The 16,722-nt window shown below is 48.1% G+C and overlaps 1 protein-coding gene across 5 annotated transcripts in view; it reads right to left on the minus strand.

Annotated features, from left to right (window-relative positions):
- The window catches only part of fhod3a (formin homology 2 domain containing 3a), a 30,549-nt gene extending 15,798 nt beyond the window's left edge, over positions 1-14,751 (minus strand). For all 5 annotated transcript variants that reach the window (XM_029845434.1, XM_029845433.1, XM_029845432.1 and 2 more), the window contains exons 1-4: positions 14,249-14,751; positions 10,244-10,353; positions 9,361-9,428; positions 74-141 (exon numbers count right to left, since the gene is read on the minus strand). In XM_029845434.1, coding sequence (XP_029701294.1) covers positions 74-141; positions 9,361-9,428; positions 10,244-10,353; positions 14,249-14,413 — 411 coding nt within the window. In that variant the 5' untranslated portion in view covers positions 14,414-14,751. The remainder of the gene's footprint in view (positions 1-73; positions 142-9,360; positions 9,429-10,243; positions 10,354-14,248) is intronic.
- Positions 14,752-16,722: the final 1,971 nt, after the last annotated feature.

The raw sequence follows: 16,722 nt of genomic DNA on the forward strand, positions 1-16,722 counted from the left end.
AATGGACAAAAATAATAGAAATAACATTTTTGAAAAGGGTTAGAACTGGCACTCGTGTGGTGACGTATGCTACCTGAAAGATTTGCTTCAGAGAGAACAGCGCCCTCCTCAAATCCCGTCCGTTGCAGTTATACAGCCTCTCTGGAGGGAAAGAATATTTCATTTTGTCAGCTTTCATTCACAGAAAACTTTTCCAACTAAACGGCTTTAACCGTTTATCCTCCCAATAATCACCTGATCCATGGCAGAACCACCAAAAACACCAATCACCCCTGTCCTCCAGTCACCTGGGGCGCTTCGCCGCGCCGCAACACGTGCGTCGTCAACGCAGCGCAGCGGCACACGTTGTAGCAGTGATTAGAGCTGTTTTGGAATGTTAATGAGCCGCTGGCACGGACGCCAGCGGTGAGGTATTCAGGTCACGACACCGAAAGTACCCACGAGTTCCTGTGCCACCACTATGATATTCAACATCATCATTTCTGTCCACAGGCAGAGGGAGTTCATCACCACGCTGGTATGATATTACACGGTTTAAACATAGAGTGCTCACCGTCGCCAGGCAAGCTAATCCCAGAACCTTGATATCTAAGAGTAATAATGTGCTAAATGTCATAGCATTTGATTTCTGCATAATATTCACAGCAATGGTTGCACCAGACAACTGTGTTAACGACATCCTGGATTCTGTAACTTTCCATAAGACCTTTATTGGGCTCTCTCTTTATGAGATTATGAAGCACTTTTAGGCTCTCGGTGGCCACGATGGGAGCAGTTGCGTATCAGCAGGGGGGTTTGGGAAACCAGCGTGTGTAAATCCAGACTTTGGGTTATAATCCCGGGGGGGGTTATGCACTAGGTCGAATGCTTGCTGTCTGGAGGACCACTAACCTAGACAAGGCTAACCCAAGAAGGGTCAAAGTCATTATCGTTCCACACACAGGTGAAAAAAATCACAGACCTGCTGTGATGGAAAGACGTGTGTCAGTCATGAGAAGAACGGAAACTGAGCAGAAAAGCCCTGGTGATTCATGGAAACGCCGACAGATTAGTAAAACAGTAATTCTGCATCGGCGTACATGGAATAATGACTTAAAGAGGTCATTTCAAGGTTTCCCTGGAAGTCAAGTGGCTACTGAGAGCAGAACGCTACGCCTTCCTACGTGTTCGTATCCGTGTCCTTCATTAGCTCGTGAGTGAAGCTGTCAGAGTAACCTTTAGCAAAGCGTCTGCTCTCCATCAGAATCATGTCAGCGGTGGTGATAAGCCTGAAATATGAATTACTTCATTCTGGTGTGAAGTGTGAAAAAAGTAGGGCTTAGACCTAATTTCTACTGGTTCCAACAAGTTAACAGCGTGATATTTCTGTCTTGGATTCATTTTGCTTTGGTTTTCTTTTTTAACCTTCTGCTTTATTGTTTAAAATCAACTTGAAAAGCTTTAGAACCACAATAATGACCTGACAACTCAAAGGAAACAAGATTCAGTGCTCAGAAAACACTGATTCTTTTATAACGTGAGGAAGGAAATGCTAGAAACATTCATTTATGTTTTCATGCTTGAAATATTCAGTTGTAGATGTAATTGATGATGCCACTAAACCAACATTTGGATATAGTTCGGGCTGGCGGTGTGCTGTGATCGCCCAGTTGGCCCTGTCAACATCATTGGCCGTTCTCTGCAGAGTAAACCCAGTTTGACATGCTAATAATCAAATGGGTCATTTTCCCATTGGCGCCGGGGCTCCGGGTGCATGTCCGGAGTGACTCTGAAACCAGGCTGGAAACCATTCGGACAAATATCCTTCACCCTTTGACCTCGGGGAAAACCGCTGTTTCTGTGCAGCGTTTAAAACTGACAAAAATAAAAGAGGCGCGGAGATGCGTCACCGTGGCACGCGCGTGCCCTCAGGCCCCCGTTACAGGGATGAGACGGCGTCATTTATAGGTTTGCCCGGAGTTTTACTGGTTTCTTTTGACGAACGGGGCAGTTCTCGTCCACACTGCTTCACCGTGACCTCGCGTGCACTCTGCTCTGCTCTGACCCTCAGCCCTCCGGGCTCCGATTTACTGAAGGTGGAGGAAATCGTGCCTGCGTGCATTAGCGCACGTGTGGACCAAAGCGTGGGTGAAACAGGGATTCCCTTAGTGCCGCGGCTGTCTGCTGAGTTGCTCGGGAGTGGTCAGATACCGGCTTCCCCCTCCCGCCATAATGAGATTAGTGCTGTGACCCTTCAGCTTTTACTAATCCCCCAACATTTACTGCACCATCTACATCTACACCTCCCAACAGAAAAGCACGCAGGCCAGCTCGGGCTTAATCCACAGCAGTTACACTCAAAATCACATTTTTGCACTCCTGCACCGCATCAAACCCAAAATGACCGAGGCTGGGGTCTAATTTGGCTTTGTTGGCCTTGGCAAAGACACAGTGACAATATATTCCTTCTATACTTGATCCTGAGGCTTTACAGTCGGCGGCCAGCTCAGCAGATGTTTCTCAGAGGAGAGCCGCTTAGAGGAACTGCGGTGTGATGTTCTGCAGGCGAGGGAGAAAAAATTAAATAAAAAAAAGAATCATAAAAATCTGTGAGGCAATAAAACTGTTCTGCCCTTGTGGAGATTTACTGCTAAATAAATTGCAATATAGTTTGCTCTACCCATCGGGGAAATAAAAAAAAGAGGCATTTTTATTTCAGGCATCTTCAGCCACGGCTGTTAGGAATTAATCTAAATAAACAGAGAAAAGGCCGCTGCTTTAACTGGCAGGAATCATTTCGGTGTGACGCATCCATGGCGGGCCAGGAAATATTTACACAAAATCCTGCCCCAAGGTCAGCGCGGGGTAATATTTTTCAGGATGCTACGGCTGCGCGTGGATCAGGACAACCGGAGAGGGGCGGGTCGCAGCTGGTGGTCCCGCATTTAAGCCCGGTTAAAACCGCTGACTCGTGTTTCGGGAGGATTTCATTGCGCCCACTCTAAAAAAGCCTCCCCGCGGCTGTCCCGACCAATCAGTCAGTTGGCTTTCAAACTAGGTCTTCAGCGGGATCTAAAATAAAGAAATGAGAGACGCATGAGGTTTGATGTCACGCTGGAGAGCTTGATTTAATCCCAGGAAGTCTTTCTGTATGTGTGCTGGTAGCGTGCTAAATATAGCAGAGCTGGTATCTGCACACTGATGCGAGCTGGGATACTGGTTTAAAGCTTTGTGCAGGCCTCTGCAGCGCACCAGCGTTTCCACTGCAATTGAACACGTATTTGTTTTTGCTTCTCCATCATGCAGACATTCACATCCCGTCCTGACCACCCTCATCCTGTATTTTGGATTGGACGGATCTCCGTAAGCCCTTCGACTAGGAATCATGTAAACACCGAGCGCGCACCGATGGGACCGCAGAGGAGCGCCGTCGCAGCCGATGACGCAAAAGAAGCAACGCAGCAACAAAACGGGGTTGGGGTTGATTTAGAGACGCTCAAAACAACAAGTTTGGAGGGGAAAATGTGCCGCCGCTCTTTTTCCACCCCCTGAACCAAAAGCTGAGCTATAAGAGGGGAAAAACTTAGCTGTGTTTGCTTAAAAAAGCTGCGCAGAAGTAGGTTTTAGGAAAGTAAAGGCTTCCTTGTAAAGCGCACCGGAAAAATCAAGCGGGACACTCGTGAGGTCTGACTGGGTCAAAACTAAAAATCACATTTATACCTATTGCTCAGTTTGCGTGGAAATCAAGGTGTTTTATCCCTGCGGTGGTGTGACTGGTGGGATGGATCCAACCGTTAAGTTGGTTGCCATGACAGATGTGAAGCTGATTTATTTTCCTTCCAGATCCGATTCTCATGTCAAGCGAAGGAAAAAAAGGGAAAAATCAGACAGCGGAGGACAAGTCTTTTTTTCTGTAACAGTCTATTTTTCGCCTGTTAGTCTTGGCCTTCAGCGCGCCTGAAGATGAGGACGGCGGCGGCGGCCCAGCAGGCCGAGTCTGCGCCTGACAGCCGGAGGGAGTCGGGCGGACGGAAGTCCAACATATGGTCCCACAGGCAGACGCAATTATGACACAAATATCCTCACACACGTGTCACACGGAGACTGACAACAGAGGTCTGAGTGCACGGCTAATGTGGATGGAAACACTCGTGGGGGGGCAACAAATGAAAACAAACTTTTTATGTGCGCCATAAATCCACAGTTAAACCTCCGCGCTGTAACCTTGAAAGAGGCTGGCTGTGAAACAAGCTCAGAAACAGATGTCCTCTAAAAGGAAAGTTGCAGTCACTCGCACATAAAACACACACACACACACACAGAGACAGGAGTGTGATTTCTCCACAAGCCCGTGCGTTTGTGCGACCCGCTTTCACGCCCGGGCGCAGCCAGAAGAGGAGGGCGCTTGTGGAGACCCTTTCTCAGTTATTACCTAATGTTGCTCCGCTTCTCATCAAACGTGCGCCAGGTGGGCCGAAAGGGAAACATAAATGCTCACAAATGTGGCCCGAGTAAAAAAGGCCGAGTGTGCAGGACAGTGGAGGACGTGCGCAGCTCTCTGAGTGGATTATCGGAGAGAAACCTCGCTGTGACTCATACCACGCTTGCCTGTTATTACACTCCTCCCTCGCCTTCGTGTGTGCGGGAGCTTGTTTCCGTGGGTGACCCTGATACAGCGGACAGGATGACACATGAAGGCGGCTGGATGGGACGGCAGGGTCGATTCCACGTCCCCGAGACCACGCAGCGCTCCTTTAAAGTGTTTATAACGTAACACCAGCGTCCTGCATGGATGGAATTCTAGAGAAAATAATATATTCCTGCTGTTGCTCCTTTTTCAAGGTCTGACCCCCCCCACCATATTCCTGAAAATCCCACCTCGAGCACAAATCTGCAGAAATCAACGCTTTACGCTGGACCTATAGATTACTGGACACGTAGAAGAGGATGGGATGAAAAACAAAATCCAGGCGTGAGAGTCAGAGACAGTTTTTGAAGTGGAGCATTTCAAAATAAAAGCTGGTTGTGGTAAAAATAGCCGGTGTGTGTAAAACCTGACCACAACGCTGTGATTCAGCCTGACAAACTGCTCGCCAGTCGCCTGACAGGTGCCTTTTCATCCTCCTATTGTTCTTCTCCTCCTATTGTTCTTCCTGAAGTCATTTCCAATTTTCCGCGCAAACACCCTTCGCCTCGTCCTTCACACACATCCCCTTAAAAAAAGCGCTAAGGCAGCAGATTCCACCACCAAGTGTGTGTTCGTGTTCTATTGCGTTACGTAATAGGTTTAAAAAAATGATTAAAACAGGCCCTTCGGAGGTCTGAGGAGACACTTACTGAAGGGGCTCAGACGCAGGCATCGATAATGGTGGATTCTTTTTTTCGACTTTAGTTCCACAAGCGCTTGCAGAAAAACCCCAAACAGCAGCTGCTTCACCGCAGCGCAGTAGTTGGGCTACTCATTCGTCGGTGTAAACAGAGCCCAGGGAAAACCCTGCCACATCCACGGAAAACACAAACCCCTCACACACCGAGAGGGCCGATCCGGGCCGAGGAGAAGCTGCACGGCAGCGACCAAGAGCCTGACCCGGACCTTCCCCCACACAGGGACGTAGAAAAGACCTTAAACCGGTTGCATAATGTGACATAAAACAGAGGCGATGCTTAGGAAGCGCAGTTATTTCGGCTTGATTGGGCTTCCCTTCATCAACACGCGTATCATGAAATCTAGAAGGAGGCAGCAGCTGCAGAACAGATGTTCCGCCCACAGCACCGTTCTGCACCTTCATCCCCGGCGCTTCATCAATCCACAGCAGCAACTGAGCCGTGACTCATGGGGGTGCAATGCTCCCGATGCAGGAGGGGTTGGGGGTCGGGGGGGTGTTTGGGCGACTCTTTAATCGTTCCTCCGTTGAGTGAAAGGATCCTGAAAGCGTGACAGCTGATTTTAGGTAAACACGGGCGCGTGTGCGCACATGTGAGCTGTGTGAAGGCAGAGGAGGTTCGGTGCCAACGATCCTCTGCAAATATTCAGGAGGGTGTGTGTGTGTGTGTGTGTGTGTGCATGAAAATATTCGTGTGGACTCATGCGTGTGCAAACGTACGGGACAACTTATTGAGTAAAAGCCACAGGTGTGCGTGAGAACACTGAGTCACTGCGTATATTTAGGTTTAAAGGGCGAGGCCGGCGGGTCAGGGAGAGGAGTACGTGCAGGGGCTAAAAGAGACGTGGATGGGCGCTCCACTGCGGCGTGGAAAAGAAAAACGGGGACAGCGCGGAGCGAAGTCGACAGATGGGGAACGAAGGGGAAACTACGCCAGATTGGAAAGCAGTTAGAGCGCGCTGGCCTCAGCTAGCGCGGCTTTTAGAGGGCAGCATGTCAGCAGAAAACCGTAAAATAAGTCTGCATTTTTACAACTGCAGCCACAGATGTCCTTGTACTACCACCCCCCCCCCCCACACACACACACACACACTTACACACTCCCGATGATGACCATTATCTCCCTGTCACACCAAGCGCCACTACCAGACTTGATCTCCCACAGTGAGGGGACGCCGCTGCTGTTAAAACCAGCTGTAGTCGCCCCTTCCTGCGACGTCTCAGGGCCGGATTGCTCTCACCGTCACACACACACACACCCATTACCAAAGTGGGGCTCATTTATGGCTGGGACCACCTATTCTGACCCCCGCTGACTGCATTAATCCTCCAGAACGAGCTCTTGGTACTGTTACTGTGAAACCTCGTTTGTGTTTTCTGGACTGTTGTGGGTTTATTTGACTCAATCAGAGCCTGTAATTTGTTGCATTGTTCCATATTATGTAACAGCACAAGTCCACAGTACCGTGGGGGTTGGGGGGGGGGGGGGCTCAGAGGCCGATAATTGGGGTGCAGAAGCCTCGAAACAGAAAAGTCCGGGGCTAAATTCCAAAGTTACAGCATGCTTTTGTTCTCTTTCACCTGCTGCACCGCTCATTCCAGGCAGCTTCACCTGTCAGCTAGCATACCCCGTCCCACATTTGATCACTGCCACTGCCCCTAATCGCTCCAACATCCTGTCACATCGGGAGGGTTCGATGTGAGAGCTCATGGGAAGCAAAAATTTGGGGATTCTGAAAACGCTGAAGCAAACGCTCAGAAGAGAAAACTAAGCAGGAGTAGCATGCACCGCTATACGTAGCAGGGTTCATTTGGTGTAATGGGCCTCAAAACGGGAATCAGTTCACATATTTTGTACTAAACTGAATATTTTCATTCGTAACACCACTTAAATTGAATTACACATTTTCACAAGCACACGGCGAGCTAGCAGGTAGCAAGCTAACAACTTCTATGACCATGGGGAGGGACAAAAATAGTTAATTATGATGTGCCTGATGCACAGCTTTAATCAGCGAACCTCTTGAATTTTAACTGAACAAGCTTTAAGGTTTTTTTGGCACACAATCGGCCACTAGGTGGCGTTTTTACGACTGAAATTGGCCTTTTCCCACCTGTAACAGCTTCCTGTCAGGCCAGTTTCGTCAATAAGAGTGTTTCTGTGCTGACAACACCACTGCCCCCCCCCCCCCCCACACACACACACACACACATCGCCCGCAACCCACCCCCATACCCCCCCATCTCTGACGTTAACACACAAATGTGGGACTCCGCTCAGCATTGCTGACACAACCGTGCGGCTCTGCTGCCTTTCCCAACCAGGAGAAAACCTCATTAGCTTGCTTATTATTGCACCCTCACTCACACACTGATGCAACACTCAGCCTCTAATCCCACGTTGGCAAGTTTGGATAAAATCTGATCTTTCCGCTCTGCATGAGGGCCACGAGGGAGCTCTCTTTTTTTTTGTCTGACTTGTGTTTCTGATATTCAGCTACTGAAATAAGAAGCTCTGGTACCTTAAGATCAAATCCCGATCCGTGTCATTAGAAACCGGGAGCTGATGATCTCTCGCGAGGAATTCCGTTCCCTCTGTTTCATCAACAGCAATCCAAGCAATTACTTTGATTCCCTTGGATGCAACTTGTTTTGGCTTTCGCAACACTTTGCTTCGTTTCTGACCGAATTTTCATTTAACATCCTGATCAGCACTCAGGCGATTTGTAGGTCGCGACCCCTGAAGGATTACGCAGCGTTAAACGGGCAGATGAGCGGAAATCTGAAGAGAACCATTGAAGCCGCCCCTAGAGGGGGGGGGGGGGGGAATGGTCAGTAGATGTCTAAAGTGAGCGGATCGCTCTACTTAGTCACGCTATCTGATTATACGGTGGTTTAATGCAGCAGAATTGCAACGCGCCACTCCGGTCGGGGGTCCGCTCGCTGCCCAGCATCTGTGCAGAATAAAATCCGCATCTGCAGTCAAAACTGTCAGCGAGGCCGTGTTTTTTTCCCCCCGCGCCATCGCTGCTGCGGGGACTCAATCCTTCCAGAGCTGTTTAAGCAGCAGAGGCGGGTGGAAGGAAAATTGTCGTGTTTCGATAAGCTGGTTTTACCAAAGCGCTTATTAAGACTTCAGCAGTAACTCAGAATAGCCCAGTTCGATCAGATGTATCTGCAGAAGTATTTAGCCTGTAAGGCGACGCTGACATTACGGGGATTTCCGTGAACAGGTTGACGGATATGGCGCAGCGACAGAGACCGTCTGAGCTGATGTGCTCAACACAGATGACATGTTTGATCAATCTTGGAGTGGATTTTTCTTTTTTTTTAACGCTCTGTAAAAGAGTCAACCGCTCAGAGCACCCTTAGCTAGATTAGCAGCTAAATGTAGCGCCTTCCGTTGAAGCGCTGATAATTCCCAACACTTTAAGTATCTGTTGCCACCTGCGATATGTATGTACAAAGCATGGGCACGTTTTCCCTCCTAAACAACAGTCCCCCTGCTTCCTGGTGACCTTTCACCTCATCAACTCCACGGCCAATCCGAGGCCCCGGTCCTTGGGTCCAGAATTAGCAATGCTATCACAGACATGGACAGAGGTGACCATGCAGGCACGCTCTGTGGGGGAGGGGGGCTAAATATATCTAAAACATAACTTTTAATCGATATGAATCATCTGTATCCATTCCAGATTAGTTTCAGTGGTTTAAAAACTGGGACCTTCGTGGAACCTTGAGCCCTGTCAAAGAGGGGGCTCACTTGCGTTCATTGTAATTCCTTCCACAAGAAATATAACGATGGATATTTGAAACAGATACAAGGGGATAATGGACCTCAGATGTCTGGTGTCTCAACTAAACCTGCCTTCAGGATGAGACACACCTTCCCCAGGTTTTCATAAACAAACAAACATCCAAACCCACCCCAGAAAAACACAACCGGAATGAAAGCCCATCGGCACACCAGTTCAGATCCAGCTTCTGCTACACTCACCGATGCAGGCGTGCACGCGAACAGTCAGCTGTGTGCGTAGAATAACGCTGTGCCTCTTCCCCCGGGACCTGCGCGGAGAAAGGGAGCCAAGATGAAGTTACAGTTGGACGAAACGGCGGTCAGCGGCACAAAGGTAATCAGGGGAACAAAGCGTGACCTGCACGGGACCCCTCCTACCGATACCCATCAGAGCGCAGACAAAACACGCACGCATGGCGCTAACCATTATGCTATCTCGCGCATATTTGCAGTAGCGAGCTGATGTAAACACGGGGGGTATGATGGTATTTTGAGAGCAGCCCAAAAGTCGTTATCTCGGCTCTGACGACTAAATGCATGCGTGTTATAACTAAAATGTTCAATATGTTCTAACCACAACCTGTAGATTAAAAGCATCCATAACAGACAAATGTGCAGGGATCGCCACGGTTTTGACACCTTGGAGTAAAATCCTGAGATGCAGTAGCTATTTTCCATTTTCCATTTCTCCCTCTGACCCTGAAGCAACAGCAGCACGACTGCTGAGCGCTTCAGGGGGCTGAAAACACAGGATGACAAACCAATCGCGCCATTTCTTTCACAGATGGCAGGTTTGGAAGGGAACATCAGAATATCAATTATTGCTGCAGAGCCCGGTCAGAGCGGCTGCAGAGCAAACGGAGGGCGCATCTGTCCTGCTTTTTCAGGCTGTTTCATACTTTCCGTGAACTTGCCGCTTCCAAGAAATCCACATCCAGCAGCTTGAGACAACGGGAATGGAGACACCGTGCGTGCAAGTCGTTTTTTTTTTGTTTTTTTTCCTGAAATGATTGGCGATGCTTTGGCAGAGAACAGTGGGGGTGTTTAGTCTGCACCGAAGCATCTAAATCCGAATCAGCCTCACCCCGTTTCGTCCTGCTGAAAACCCTCCAGTTCATCCCTCTGCTCGGCCAGGGACGACTCCAAGTCCAGATAGGTGCCGTTGTGAGAGAGCTGCAGCGCGCAGTCATCGAGCTGTGGGAAAGAATCCAAAGAAACAAAAGACTTAATGGGTGAAGTCAACAAAAAGTGACACCGAAGCAAAGTTAGAACTTCAAATTCAAATCACTTATCCCCCAGCGGGTGGAAAAAGTGATGAGCAACACGAACTGTCTGTAGCTCACTAGACACCGGTGTCTGGTCTAATAAAGTCATTACGCCTCTGCATCTGTTTCACGTCCTTTTGGAGAAACCAGTCCCTAAATTAAAACCAGTTTACAGTGAAAGTTAAAGGTTTGCACGGGAATTTGCAGCTTTGCTTTCAGCGCCATAAAGGGAAGAATTGTGCAGAATTAAAAACGGCCCGTTGACTACAGGATACAAGTGCTGCAAAGCTGTAGAGGGAGCATCGTTTGAAGCTAATGTTAGCACAGGAGCTACCAGGAAGTAGCCAATTTCACCTTTTGGAGACCCTCTAAACTCATCTGTCTTCACATATGTACGGCTAATTCATGTAAAATCACAGAGAAATCATCATCAAACAGTTTTTTTAATCCATAAAACAAACCAAGCCTGACCCTGAGGGTGCGCCCACATTGGCCTGTCTCATATTAACCAGCGACGTGGTGAAATGAGAAACCCTGCTGAGACCAGGTGCACAACTCTGACCACTCCTGCTAGCATTGATGTTTATGAACATTGCAGTCACGGGCCAACAGCAGGTGTGAGTAACAGCTCCAAAAAATGGGGAGAGTCATGATCCGAATTAACATTTAGCACCTCAGATGCATTGTAAAGTCTAATCTGGTTCTGTTGCCTGGTGTGGCAAGAACACGGATCACAAGACCCTCCACCGCCCTCTGCCTGTCCCTCCTCCTCGCTCAGAAAGAGAGACAGACCGTCGGATGGACTCACAGCATAAATATAACCTGTGGTTATATTTACTCAAAGGCAGCCTGCACACAGCATCTCAGACGTGGGTCCAAGGGGTTGGGAGTTAAAAAGGAGGCGGGGGGTGGAAAATAAACTAACGTTGCCATGACCTTCAGCATGCTAAGCTAATTTCTGACACATTTTTGAAATTTATGATGCAATCCTTAATTCTGAGCAGGGATTAATGCGGCCTATGAAAATGGGATAATGTCTGGTGTCTGCGCTACTTCCCCCACCCTCACATTAATAATCCCTGCCAAATAAATAATCTTACTGAAAAAAATACCCCATTGGACATCGTGTTGAGATTTGGGTTAATTAAAATGCCATTTCTAATGCTCTTAACACAGTGTTTTCATGCCTGACTAGCATGATACAGTAGACTGAAAGAGAAGAGAATGGAGCTAAATGCTAACTATAATGGTCCACATATTACAATTTATACATATTGCTGCTCACTTAAAAACACCAAATCTAAAAAAAGACATCTCTCTGATGTCAATTTCGAGCTAATTGTTTTGACTGAATGAATGGAGGAGCAAAAACATGCTAATTTGAGCAGCAAACTGTCACTGTAAAGCATAAGAAAGCGCCTACAAACTGGACTAACACGCAGCGGCCATGGTTTCAATGACGTGAGTCTTCGTGGAAATGAGAGACGGGTGTTTGAGTTTCCTCTTCGGACTGTTAGCAGCCATATTCTGCATGCTAGGGAGAGTGCAGTGCTCATTACACGAGAGCTAATTCGGACCCCTCGCTCAGAAATCACCTCGGTTCAAGGATTCAGGATTTCATCCATGGCAAACAAACCAAAAGGTTCAATGATACAGCTGCTGTGGATACAGCTGCTGTGGCTACAGCCCAACAGCTAGCACAGCAGGAGTTGCTGTAGTTGTCCTACGCCACCGACGACAGCACGGGAGATTTGGTAAATCGCACTGATGGGGGTCGAGATGGCGGTAATCACCCCTCGTCCCACTGCACGAGAGCATTTCAATGAGGCAGGTGTCTTTGTGTTTAGCATGACTCAGCAGTTGTCTTCACAGCTAGCATGTGTCATCCTTACAGTGCTCACTAACACCTTCTTTTGTCGCGTCGCTCCATCTACATACAATCGCACTAATGCCGGTTGAAACAGGAAGTGGCATTTTGCGAGACAGTAAAGGGGTCGCGTGAAGAGAAAAGGGGAAAGGAAGGAGGGCGGCGTGCTTGTTTGATCAAATTCTCCCAGAAAAGTGAAGAAGTGGGGGAGAAGGCCAGGAGCGAAGGAGTAATTACTTCCACGTTAAAACAACAGTGAGCCTGCTGGCCGACTGTTAACAAAGCCCTTATGTAAGTCAATAAATGGCTTTTTAAGATCCTTTTCTGCGTGTGTCCAAATCTGAGCCGCAGACCTCGACGGCTCTTTGAAGAGCGCGGAGGTGGGCGTGGCCTACACGGCCGTTAAAGCTCCCAGGGCCGCCTGATTGGAGCCCTTTGATGGTGAAATAAAATCTAAGCTGTGAAGTCTTTGTTGCTTTGATTTAGGGGGTCCAACGTCTTCTCTGCTCACTTTCAGCCAGCAGCGGGTTTTTGACTCAATCTCCTGGTTCTTTTACGGCGTTTTCATTGGCGCTTTTATGCGCCGCCTGTTCTCGACTGCGTGGTCAGAAAGGTGGAAGAGGAGGTAAAGGAAAAGGTCAGGAAAGCCACAGGCAGCCAACATGAGGTAAATAAAGTGTCGCAGAGATCCAGGGCCGTGCCGCAGGAATTCTGGGACAAGCGACCTATACTTTACGTGCAGTCGGGCCAGAACTACACAGAGTTCTGGCCTCCCGGCATAATAACATGGTAGGCTTTTCTTAGAGGAGAACAGAAGGTTACACAAACGAGGGGCTGCAGCTCAGCAAAGTGTCAAACTCTGTCCTGTTGGGACCATCCGGGTGGTTTCAAACGCTGCCGTTTCAGCTCCGAGTCCGACGGTACGGTCCCTATAATCTCCAGCAGTCGCCCTCTTCCCCCATCCCAAGTGATGCGAGGACGCGAGCTGCGCCATCTGTCTGCGTGGAGGTTGTAATCACGAGCTCCCCGGCGCTGCGGGCCATTTTTCATTTGTTTTGTGGCTTTTAAAGACGGGGCGGCAAAAGATCCACTCGGTCTGGAAAACCGCTCCGCTGTTAAGCACCGCGGTTCCGTGCCAGCAGTGGAACTCTCTTTCTTTTTGTGTCTAGCCTCCGTCTCTCTTTATTTTCCTCTTTAAAGTTTGACCTACCTTCAAATTTGAAAGACACCGCCTGAGAGACCTACGGTCGCTCGACCTTTGTGACCTCTGTGGGGGGGGCTTGTCGGCGCGGGATTAGTTTTACTTTATTTTGGTTTGTTTTCGGCACCGACGGTTACTGAGAATGGGCAGTTTTGTTCACACGCCCACGGTAATCCGATCCTTGACATCTGATCGGCTGTGATTCGGGCCCTTCGCCGGGCGCCAGAGCTTCCTGACTGTCACTTGCAGACGAACGATTCAACCCTCTCGTATCCCGTTGCGCCAACGCCTTTGCACACCTGTCACCGGGGCCTGCTCGCCACTGTAAAACTGTTATTCTTCCCGACATCGGTTCTCTTTAACAGCTTTTACGACAACACAGATTTGAAAATGCGCCTGGGGGCTTTTCCTGGCGAAACAGCAACTTTGGCACTTTAATCTCCAGCCAACATGAGATTAAATTAGGATACAGCCAGAAGAAACAAGTCCATATTTAATGTGGCTGTGGCCTCTGAGGCAAACATTTGCAACCTTGTGTCTGTCCTCGTCTGCAGAGCCAATCACTTATGTCCTCCATGCCTGCTCAAAATAGCCTGTGAATGGTGGGTATGTTGTGTTTATCTCAGCGGGCTTAAAAGTGGGGGGGAGAAACGTCAGATTGGATGTTGGCACGCAGCAAAAACAGTCTGGGAAATATCAGTAACACGTGGAGTTTCTAATTAATTCACAATAGTAGTTAACAAGAGGTCGTCCTACCTTGTGGGGGGCCTTTAGGAGCCTGTGGACCCCTGCTATCTGGTTGATAAGCGGGATATCCTCCCTGAAGGTGTACACCGGCGGCCGGGTCGGTTCCGGGAAATTGGTGCTGTTAAATGGATCGGTGTCGTCTAAAAACTGAACCCTGCAGACAAACGTGGCCATAGTGCATCCATGCAAGTGGCTCCTCCGAGGGGGGGGCAGCCCGGCGGAGCGTCAACTTGCTGGCTGAGCGCTCCGAGCGCTGGTAACGACAACAAACGCCGCGTCGCCAAGTGCGCGCAAGCCGGTGCTCCCTCGGGACGAGGGGGGCTCGCTGGGAGTCCTATAGGTGACAAACAAGAAAGTTCCCTCAGCTCAGCTCACCTTCACCTTCCCTGAAGCTGGATTATTCTCGGAGAAGCAGGTGGCCGGTGAGAGAGTGAGGAGGAGAGGAGGCGGCGGCGGGCGGGCTCCAGCTCGGTGCTGGAGAGTGAAGGATCAGCGCAGCTTTGGGCAGCCTGTCTGCTGTCTGTCTGTCTGAGTCCCTGTAAATCCACCCCCTCCCACATCACACACACACCCCCCCCCCCCCCCCCCCTCTCCGTCTCATCTCTCCCTCCTTCCTGATCACATCCCCGGCTTAGCTCTCATCTAAGATGGGAAAAAAAGCGTTAATCCTCCTATTGTGGATCGCTATTCAAGATCGAAATGATATATTACCGTAAAAAAAAGTCAGAGTTGTGTCTTTTCATTTGTGACTAATGGATACTTTCTTTTTTTTTTTAAATCCAGTTGGGACGTTTTGATCTAAAAGCTAAAAGTTTAGCCTTAAACACAGTGAAGTTTAAAAACTGAACCGATAAATATGGAATTGCTGGACACTCTTGAGTAATGACGACATCTAGTGGCTAAATGTGGTTTTACGCCCGTCAAAAGGACGAGCAACACAAATATTTACTGCCATGCATTATTTATTTATTTTATTTGTTTATTTATTTTTTGCACGAAACATCATTTTGACCTTTCTAAAATCCCTTTTTTCTTACAAGTTTTTGAAGGATATTCGGAAGAAAGCCTGTTATTCAGGGTGAAGGGGCCATTATTCAAACACTCCACACCGACCAAAGCTGCTCAGGATTGTGGGTAAATGAGAAGGATACGTGCGTTTCGTATATTCACCACTAGAGGGGAGGAATGACCATTTATTGATGTGAAAAATTAAAGAGAGAAATTTGAATATTTGCACAAATGTGCCAATCAGGAAGAAGGTTCTTCAGATAGTGCACTATAAACATTGCTATATGATCATTAATGTCCCTATCTGAGCAAAAGGACTGTTTCTTGTTCTATAACATGATTTGACCTATTAATAATATTTAATTTGTATTATTTCCTGTATAGTTCAGCTCTCTCTTCTCTCTGTGAGTGTGAACACCTGTTGGAGGGTTGGAAGTTCTCAAATGTGTTGAGACTGAGAGCGCAGGTCAAAGCTTTGGGCTCTTTGTTCCTCCAGCCATTCTTGAAAGGATTTTATAGTCTGGCAGGACACATTATCCGGCTGCGGGGGGCTGGGAACAGCGTTGCCATGGCAGGATATAATTGTTCTGCAATAATGTTTAGATACATGTCATGAATAGTAAAACCATGAAGTTTCCCAGTGAATGTTGTGCTTGTTAACGGTGCTTTTCCTCAGTCGACCAAGGCCCGAATCATGACGATCCTTCTCAATGTCTTGAATTGCAACAAATTGTAACAATTTTCAGTGCACGTTCAGTTCAGTAAAATATGGACCAAAGAGTTAAGCAAAGGTTGAACTATCAAATCGTGACTTTGTATTTGATGCATTTGGTGGCACAGAAAATGTTTTTGAAGGCGTTTCGAGTGTTGTGTTGCATTCTGGTTGATCTTCTATGGCCTCTTATGTGTGAATAGTCCAATCTGGAGAGTTCCGTCTGTGCGATCACCTCAGCACGAGTGGTAATCTTTTCCCCTGAACCTTGCAGACTCAGGCTTTTATCGCATATGGAAACTTTCAAACCATCAACACATATATAATGATAAGATCTTTGGATATCTCATCTTTCCCGTCAGGCAGGTTCACTTCCAGTCTTCTGCTGAATGAAGGAAGTCAGGTTGCACCTTGGACAGGTTGCTTGTTTATGACAACGCTGTCATAAGAGGTAAGCGTGCATGTTCCCACCAAACATGCACCTCCTGCATGCTAAAAGGACTTTGCCCAGACTTTACCTCACAACGTTGCTGCTGTCCGGTTTTGCTTATAAAATTAGCTTTTATAAGCTTAAAATACTGTTTTTATTGAGAGGTGGCGAGCTGCTGCACTGGGCTCAGCGCAGGAAGTGACTATTGTTACCTTGAACTTTGCCGTCAAGCTGTAGGATATTATTAAGATAAGATGAAAATGTGCCAGAGTTGGGTGGAAATATCAATCCTGACAGTAATATTAATGACTTTATTTTGTTGACGGGTGGAGC

This window comes from Takifugu rubripes, chromosome 12, assembly GCF_901000725.2.
Source record: "Takifugu rubripes chromosome 12, fTakRub1.2, whole genome shotgun sequence".
Lineage (NCBI taxonomy): Eukaryota > Metazoa > Chordata > Actinopteri > Tetraodontiformes > Tetraodontidae > Takifugu > Takifugu rubripes.